Source organism: Amblyomma americanum, chromosome 10, assembly GCF_052857255.1.
Source record: "Amblyomma americanum isolate KBUSLIRL-KWMA chromosome 10, ASM5285725v1, whole genome shotgun sequence".
In the NCBI taxonomy this organism is placed as follows: Eukaryota; Metazoa; Arthropoda; class Arachnida; order Ixodida; family Ixodidae; genus Amblyomma; species Amblyomma americanum.
Genome location: NC_135506.1, coordinates 55,773,958 through 55,783,911, shown reverse-complemented (window position 1 = coordinate 55,783,911; position 9,954 = coordinate 55,773,958). Strand labels below are relative to the sequence as shown.

At 41.1% G+C, this 9,954-nt stretch overlaps 1 protein-coding gene across 1 annotated transcript in view; it reads right to left on the bottom strand.

Moving 5' to 3' along the window:
• Window positions 1-708: 708 nt before the first annotated feature.
• Window positions 709-9,954, bottom strand: part of LOC144108318 (uncharacterized) — a 30,424-nt gene continuing 21,178 nt past the window's right edge. The window contains exons 6-8 of the mRNA XM_077641582.1: window positions 8,758-9,229; window positions 7,437-7,573; window positions 709-2,735 (exon numbers count right to left, since the gene is read on the bottom strand). Of these exons, the coding sequence (XP_077497708.1) occupies window positions 8,838-9,229 (392 nt within the window). The 3' untranslated portion in view covers window positions 709-2,735; window positions 7,437-7,573; window positions 8,758-8,837. The remainder of the gene's footprint in view (window positions 2,736-7,436; window positions 7,574-8,757; window positions 9,230-9,954) is intronic.

Genomic DNA, 9,954 nt, shown 5'->3' with positions numbered 1-9,954 from the left:
GCTTTCTAAGTTCCAGATACAATCTTCTACGCATAAGAGCAGCATTATGTATTCTTTTCATGAGAACTAAAGATGTCAATCAGACATGCAAGCTTGATCTCAATTGAAGACAGATTCATTTTTACCCTTCAGTGAATGGCATTGGCAAAGATGTAAAATGGTTAGTCATGAAAGGAGATAAAAAAAAAAGCAGTAGCAGTGCATATTAACTGCTAACATTTCATGTCATCATAGTGTCCCAATTTAGCAAATGTTAATATAGCAATGATTAGCCAAGAATCACAAGTGAGCATACAAGAAATGAACAAACAGGCCAGTTACATACTGAATTCACCACCACAAAACGTGCTTGCCTGTGAACGACTGCCAGTTTATCATGCAAGACTGCTCGACACCTAGGGGCCCTATAAATTTCTAAACGTAAGCAACAGAGACCCACTGTGGCAGCAAAAGATAGCTGCACTGAATTTACTAGCAACAACACATTGTCCTTACTACCCACCTCCTTTATTCAGCACGTGCTAGGGTCAACAGGTGGTGTAATAGATGCAGCTTGAAGAATATACCTGAATACTGTCTTTCAGACTTGAAGCCATGACTACAATAAGATACAAGATACTTCTTACTGTCAAACTTTCGGACAAGGCCCAGTTCAGGGTGCAGGGAAAAGAGAGAAAATCTAGATATTAATAAGGCACATAAGTTAGCTTCAGTGTATGCGTAAACTTTATTTTTTATTGAAATTAGACAAAACAAGAGCCTGGTGCAAAATTAGCTCTATTGTTCTTCAGTTATCAGAACGTGTATGACAGTTCACTATAGCACACAACACAAAAATGGAGGAAAACATGACAGCATAACACCTTAACAACATCAAGGAAATGGCAGAAGCAACCATCCTTAATGTGCATGCTAGAACAGCAGTCTCCACATGAATGAACACACGAGTAATGAGAGTCAAAATTTACTTCATTTCTGAGTGTTTGCAGCCTCACCTGTTCTTTGCTACATAGTTTATAACTCCAAAAGAGATCACATGCGAGCAGAAATACCATACCATGGATCACGACATGAGACTGGCGACATATGTGATGAGAGTTATCAAACACAACAGCTTCTTGCTGATAGATTTTCGTCAGCCACACGAAATTATGAATTTTAACTGTCACTGCAACTTGACATTGGTTATGTGGCCTGACAGTTGTTTCCCGCTAGCACGTGTGCTGCCTGCGTTACTGAAGAAACAATACTCTTTCATGACATGAAATTGTGCCAGGATTATTGTGCACCTAATAATAAACATGGGTCATTGTAGACAGATAAGTCACCCCACTGCTTATTGCATCTTTCTGTCCACCACCACATACATTAAAATGAGCATAAGGATCAATGCAGTTTGTGCAACAAAACAGGGGCGGTAGAGCTTAAAATTCATGTCTGTATTTCTATGCATTGCACAGAAACAATTACTACAAAGGCCTTGGATAAGAGTTTAGAAGCTGTTGCAAACTTAATTTACATCCATCTAGCAATGAATTCAATAAGCATGGAATAAATGCCATCCTTGTTGTCATGTAAAAATATGTGACAGCTAAACTATAGCACTCCTTTACTGAAGGCTGCAAATGAACAAGCAATGACCAGTAAATAATCAATCAATCAGTGACCACTAATGAATGAGTACTAAGTTTAAAACAGTAAGCAGAGCAGAGAGAACACAGCTCAGTCAAGAGCAGCACATTTCATCCACTACATCCGGTAACAAACTTGGTTACAAAAAATAATAGCAAGAAGCAGTTAAATACAAGATTAAAAATCAAATATGCTTAGTACCAAACCAAGTCTTTTTTTTTTATTTGAAGTGCATTCACAACACGCCTATAGTGTGAACTCTGAAGAGAATGCTTTAAGGCCATTCTCTCAAGTGACATGGCACAATGGTGGGAAGGGAACTGTAGCGAAATTCACATTCTAGACATGTATTTAATATGAAATAATGAAAAGTGACCATAAAAACCAGGACTGTCCTCATAATCCTTTCAACAAAGATTGACAACATGTAATGCCAATAAAAATTTATAGCACACAATGTTGTTTTTTTCAAGTTGCTTAAAATGTAGCACATAAAAAGACCTTTGCCTTTGCCTGCACATAATAATAAGAGAGTAAAAAAATGACAAACAGACACAAAGCCCAAGTAGTTAGCCAAAGCATCTCTCCATGGCCAGCACACTCTTGCAACAAGTAACAATCACAGCTCACAAGGTTAACAGCAAGTCTACTGACAAGAATTCAGTCAGAAAGCCTTCTACAAGTTTGTGTTTGTTCTTGGTCAAAACAGCATCAGAAAGTACCATGCTTCCACAGCACCTGACAAACAGCACCTGCTGGCAATGCCTATTGTTACTGAACATCAAGGCATGCAACCCCTACATGAGCCATTGGGCAAAGGCGACATTGGAACGAAATTACACCCGCAAATGTTCCTCTCATTCACACAGTTGACACCGCAACCTTTCTCGCCAGTGCGGTACTAGGGTTGCTCCATTACATGAGGCCCATCTAGCAGTGGCCCTACTTGTGAGGGCGCCCAGTAGTGTGCATCGTCAGGTGGTTCTTCATGCTGCTCATGAGATTCGTGGTGTAGCTGCACTTGGGGCACCGCAGCAGCAGCCTTCCGGGGCGAGAATTTTTTCCCACTGTCAAGCTGCCTCTGCTGCCCGCACTGGCAGCGCCTGGACCATGGAAGACATTGCATTTTCATCGACAAATTTATGGTTTGCACCTGACAAACCTGTTGAGCTCGGCAAGGTGACAACATCATAAAAGCATGGGCTCACCTATTTCTGAGCTGGACAAAGGAAGCTTGAAATCAGACACTCATCAAGAAAGGAAACTAGAGTCAAACACTACTCACAACTTATTTATTTTGATAACTGAGCCATCAATATTCAGGTTACAGAAACATGCACAGATGCACCCCTCCGTGATTTTTGAAAGCCCATACTGTATCGACTGGCCCGCTGTTGTACAAGTTAGTTGCGAGCAGTGCATGTCTATGGATTGTATACTTTGAGTGTCTGAATTTCACGCTTTCTTTGTCTATCAAGTACTACCAACTAGCCACACCAAAGAAGACCTCCTAATACCTCTCAGCATGTATACTAATGGCAAACATACTTTTGTTATAGGCTTGCACTCATCACTAGCTAGGAGGCTTGCATCAAAAATGAAACAGTAAGCAAATAAACAAAGAGTTTCAGAATGAGAAGCATTTCAGAGGGTCACAATGATGTCATGTCAACCCCTTGGGTCACTACAGCTCACGATCAAGATACTCTGACTAATTTATAAACCTGACCAAAGCTCAATACCAGTGCACCACTGAATCACTTTAGGTTAGTGTATTACTTGCTCAAGAAGAGGTGGGCACAATACACTTCTCGTGTTATAGCACGAGGTCAGGCCTATACCTCATAAAGCAGTTTGACGATAAGCTCCTGTGAAGGAAAGTAAATAAACCTAAGAGAAAAACAAAGCACGATAACTACTAAAAAAAGATGAGGAGCAAAGCAAAGTACAATTATAACTATCAATGACTGATGGGATTACAACGTCATAAACAAGTGCATGTAGCAGCAATAAGTCACGGAGGAAAAAAAACCTAAAGAGCAAACAAGCACTCTGTGAACTGAATCATTCATAAAAAGAATCATATCAATAATGCCAGTGTGTGCCTCTTGTTCGCACCTTATGTTAAATATACAAGCAGCCCAACAAGTCTCTGTTCTAAAGCAGTACATGATATAAAGCAAAAAGAAAAAAATAGAACAACAATTTATTTACTTGCTCATTTATTCAATATACAGTAGAACCTTGTATTACTAAACTCACATATAGTAAAAATACAGGCATATTAAAGTAAACTGCAATCCCATTTCACCTTCCACTGCAAATTTTTTTTCATTTTATTATAAATACATCTTTAATAAAGAAACAGTTATAGTAAAGAGCGTTCGACCATCGCAACCAAAATCCCGTGAAATAGTGACGCCGTGGCACAAGATCAGTCTAGGACATCTCAGATCAACAAACACATAAAGGCGCATTACACACAAAAATACAAAAAAGAGGCAAGAACAATGCAGCAATAAAATTAAAGCGACTGCTAGTGAATGTACATTATTATGCAGGAAAAAGAGCCAAAAAACAGACAATACACTGTGAAAAAAAAGAGCACAAAATTAACACATGATGAAAGACGATAGGAAGCAGGTGTTTTCGCCTGTTTTCCCTTTTTTGTACTGGTATTTCTTTTTAAACAATGTTTAACAAACCCAAGCTCGTTATTTTGTCAACAGTGATTCCTAATTATGCAACTTAGCTCACTTAACATGCGCACAACATTCATGGTACTCTGCAGCAGCATTGCATTACAAACTTCCCCCGTTTTAAAAAAACAAGTATACCACAAACATGCATATGCATGTACGCTTCAATTGCTGGGTTCAAAAAGATCAGCTTCACTTACACTGACACACCACTTACAAACGGTGCCCCCAGAAGTGTCAGTGACCAGCTGTCAATTAGCAACATTAACTAAGTTGATTTTGAGGTAATTATGCATCCTGTGCCCAGGCCAGGTGAAAAAGTTTAATTATAATGTTCTTCTAGTTGAAAGTCACGGTTACTGCCTGAACGTCAAAAATAAATTCCAGACAAATACTTGTTCCAGTATGAGGCTGTGTTTTCTTTCTATTTGGATGGCAACAGTTGTCTGTAAACTGCACAGATTTCTGCATGGACCCTGGAAGCTGTGCTCATACAAGACTCCAATATAACTAACTGGCTTATAAGTTTAATGTTGCTGATAATTATGTTCGGAACGTGAGCATTAAATCAGCAAAAAGGTAAAAGCAGCAGAATGATTTTAGGAATTAAAACCAGAGGTTATCATGAGGCACACTGCTTTGGCATGCTAAGCTACACTGATAACCAGAGAAGGTAGAGATTAATCTATGTAAAAGACTGCCACGACATCACTAGCAGCAGTCAAAACATGCTTAAATCAAGCCTAGTAAGGAATGCATAACAGCGAAGAGTAGCAAGCCAGCGTACAGTCTCAATAAGGGGACTATGCCAGCTAGCTACTTTGCCAGTGAGATTCTTTTTTAACCATGGCATCGGCAACACCATTTTGCAGCAGTCTACAATGCCCAGGGATCCACCACTCGTAAAATAAAGGTCAGTCAGCTCCACAAAATTGCTCATCAGCTACCCACAATTCAAGTCACTTATGAAAAGTGAGTAACTGCTTCGAAATGCGCCATATGAGAAGAAGGTGAATAAATTTTATTACCTTCTGCACACAAAATGGAAGATTGGGAAATTTGCTTTGCCAGTAAACCTTAATAGCTTGGACTGATTCGAAAATGCACTCGAATGCTTAGATCAAACATGTTGTGTCAGTAGCATTAAAAACTCTGGGGTTACTAGAACTCCCCCTGGTTACTAGAAATCATCTAGTCACTGACATGTGCAGCCACCCTCCATGCTTCAAGCATATGTGACAGAATGCAAGCAGATGTACTGAGCTGTTGATGCATGCAAAAGTCTCTGGCTGCAACAGCAGTGAAAAGAAAAAAAAGCTGCAGTTGTTTGCCTGACAAGAAGCACCCAGCGCTGCTTTATTTACACTGGTAATACAACTTAAAAAAACAACAGACAAGCAGAAAGGAACATACAAGATGAGTGCTCGTATTCTAGTATGAATCTTTACCCAACTTGCCGAACTCGATGTTTAGCATTGCTTTATTCTTTTTCAGAAAATTCCAAGACAACAAGGTAACTGATGTTGAACTCTATAATCTCGATTATCAATGAGGTGCGTGAAATAAATAGCATGTTGCACGCATGCAATTCTTTTAAGGCTCTCACATGAGGCACAATACATTCTGCAGTAAATGGACTGAAAATTTAAGAAAAAAAAAGAACAATGCATAAAAATTCAAAGATATGATCACAAGAGAAACAGAACACATATAACATATAATGCGACCTGCCCCCAGGAAGAACTCAAAAGTATAACGGAACACCATCAAAGGGAGTAGACAAAGAAAATAGCAAAGCAGCAGCGACAAAAGTTAATACAGGACAGACCAGTGCCAGAAAGCACGCTGAATTTCATGTGTCCTATGCTATTAGGACAGGTCAGTGCTTCACATTTATAACAGCCCTATATTGTAAATCCTCTCAGTAATGTAGGCAGCATGGAGTTTTAATTGGCATCATGTGGGAGCGGACATAACAAATAGTAAATGAGTGAACAAGCAAAGCCATCAGAAAAACTTCCGAAATCAGCCTCTCACATTAGTCTATCTCTGGTTTTCTATCACTCACACAAAAAACAGGACCACCTCAGTCATTGCAGCTTGGTGCGGTAATAAAGTTACAATAACCCAGAAAAATGTGACATCACTATCAAAGAAATATTGTGACCATGAACTCTTATGTACCAATGGGAAAAAGTCGAATGTGACGTACTTGAGCAGAACGGAAAGATTTTTGTTTGTCACAGTAGTCGATTAAAGCAACATTTAGAAAGTGGTCCCTCCATTCTGCACCATTCTCAATTAGGTTAGGATCGTAACTATCCAGGCAATTCAGATACATACTATCTCCTCGATGAGCAATATACCACGAGCACACCTACGATTCGGCTCAGTACACATGCTCCACCGCCACTATCTGCTAGTGACAGTACCAACTGTTCTTGCGGTCTTCTAAACAAATACTCTCATAAAATAGATGTAGTTGTCAGCCAACTTCCCCAGCTCACCCAAGAACATCTGCTCTCACTTCCGTTTATTATGCTCTCTATGATACCTGTGTAACGAATGATGCTACAGAGACACATTAAGAGCACCTTGTCGAGCTCACATAGGCACCACTACAGGGCACATTACACCACATGCTCATTGTTGAAGAGCGTGCTCTTAAACATCTCAGAGAACAAAGTGGCGTTACACAAAAGCTCACGAGCATTCGTGAATGTCTTTTGGTGTCCCCTACTCCGTCTCTCGTCCGTTTTTTTTGCGCTGCCTTCTAAATAACATGCATAACCAACTATCCCGGCAGCTTGCTCTTCTAAGATGTCAGCAGTCTACAGAAGAGGCTGCATGGTGCCTCTTTTCGTGGGACTTCATATTCGTCTTGCGAGCAAATGCCTTGGGGCAGAAGCGGCATTGGAACGGTCTTTCCCCCGTGTGCGTTCGCATGTGCTCGACAAGGGTAACCTTCTGTGTGAAGGCCATAGAACACCAGTTGCACCTGAATGGCTTTTCGCCTGTGTGGATGCGAACGTGTGTCACCAGGTGGGACTTCCCCAAAAAGCCCTTGCCACAGTAGCTGCACTTGTATCGGCTTCGTTCGCTCACGTGCATCCTCCAATGACACAGCATGCGGCTCTGATGAGTTGTGGAGTAGTTGCACACACTGCAGCGCAACAGCTCCCCTGTGCCTGGGCTTCTTTCTCCGAGTGGCAAGCCACGCTCGCCACACACGGCAGCACAACCTGCACCATTAAAGTAGTGCACATTAACTCAGAAATGAGGTGTACATCTCTCAGCAACACTGGAAGCTAATTTTGCCCTCAAGAAACAAATCAGTAAATGCCGCTGAAGTACACAGCAAAACACACTGCTAGGTGAGGCACATTTGCACAAAACATTTGGAAAACTAGCTCCAGAAAGATTCAGTCCTGTCATGCTCCTTGTCTGCAGATTTTTATTCTTAGGGTAGAGATTCATTCTTAAAAGGCTTATTGATTGAACGAGCTGGCACACCACTCACACCCACCACAATGCTCGCTTATGCAGAAACTGGCTGAAAGCCTAAAAAATAGTCTTGACTGGCATTCTGCTTTTGAGCTAGCCACGAGCTCAACTGCACATGTCAGCCTCTATATGCGAGTCGTTATCGGCTTTGCGATCAGTGCATGTCACAGAGCTATCAAAAACTTTTATCTCACCATTAGGACACTGCTGCTATATGCACTAGCTTGATAAAGAACCGACAATATGTAACCAAGAATGTAGGTTATGAAACCTGAAAGTAAAGCCAAGTTTGGTGGGGGGGGTCACCTATGTATTTAAAACACTGAACAAAGGCCAGAGAAAAAATACAGGAAAACAATGCAACAAAACAGGGGCAAATGAGGACAAAAATATTTGAGCTACAACAATAGCAATGCTGCCTTCGAATGCATAAGAATACCAACTCCAAGGCATACCAGTTCCAAACAACCACAGATGGCACACCTTCAACAGTGCTTGCACCTGTGACTCACTAGGATGCTATTTTCACAGGCCACCTGGTGAACATGTCAATTTCGAGTTGTTTGCAGTTATAAGATTTCAGCATAAAAAATACAAGCCTATATTGTTTCAACCCAAACTACAACATAAAAGTAGACCAAGTATCTTGTGCACGATAAAAAAAATATGCTTAAATGTAAACATCTGCCCCACATAAACATTCCATCTAACTGCAATGCCCTTCCATTTTGTCATGCAAGTGCTGCATGGAAGCTGAGGCACAGGCTACCCATTATACCATGTAAGATGTAAGAACTCGCCTCATGGCTTGCATTTGCCCTCACTCACACAGGCACAAGACAGCATAGGCCTAGGATACTGACACAAGCTGCTGTAAGGCAAAAGACAAAGACACCAGACAGCATGGGCCAAGTATACTGACACAAGTTGCTGGAAGCCCGTGCCGTTGCTGTATGTTGGCAGTTTCCTGAAGCAGCGTCTGTCCTTGCATTCCTCTTCATTTCATTGCCCTACAGTCGGCACCCACGTGCCTGAGCAAAAGTGAAACCCAATTCTTTTGCCGGCATGTGCTTGCAAATGTCTCACTAAGCTCGCCTTCTGGGTGAAAGACACGGGACACAGCTGACATTGGAACTGTTTCTCGCCGGTGTGGATGCGGATGTGTTTTTTCAGATGTCCAGTCTGTCTGAATCTCTTGCCACAGTAGCTGCACTGGAAAGGGCGCTCGCCGGTGTGCGTCCTCAGGTGCATCTTCATGTTGCCGCTGAAAGGCGTGAAGTAGTTGCACACGGGGCAGTGTAAAAGTTGCCCTTTGCCAGCCGTGTTTTCTGCGAGTGGCAAGTCGTGGTCATGACGCGTAGCATCCAAGCCTGCGCCATGAAAGACAGCATACTCTTACCCACATATGAGGTATATGTCTCTTAGTAATGGCAGATGCTAGCACTGCTGTTCAGGATATGAATCAATCAACACCGAAGATGCTCTTACACTACTCATGTCCATCACGACATTAGAAGATGCAGCACTGGCTGAACTCTGTCAAGGAAAACACAGCCTTTTTTTATTAAAATTACGCTCAAGTGGACATATCAAATTCTAAATTTTAACCACTATGCACTCTATGGTCAGTGTTTTGTCATATGAAAGGCAAAAGTAGAGAACATATAATATAACTCGCTTTGCATCATAAGGGTTTTGTCATTTAGAAGTCTTTCCTGCACAAATACCTATAAAATGTGATAATTAGCAACTTAGAAAATAACCAATAAAATGTAGGAGCAAAACCAAGTGCAAAACAAATTAAAGGGTTGGTACATATCATCCAAGAGTCGGCTAAATAGAGTCAAAGAACTGATTGACGACAACATAAAAGTTTACCAAAAAGTGGTAATAGAAAAGGCAGACATCAAACAGCTATGAAATATGATGGCTTAGTGTCACGAAAATTTCGGGTCACTTTTATGTCTCACACATTGTAAGTTAGCACTAGGCAAATAAGCACACAAGAAATGAATGATTATACAAGAGTGGCTATCAAACAATGAAGGAATGACAAGAATGTAATAGTAGCACAACAGCCCTGTGACTTGAAGACGTTAACACTTCCACTTCAAGCAAG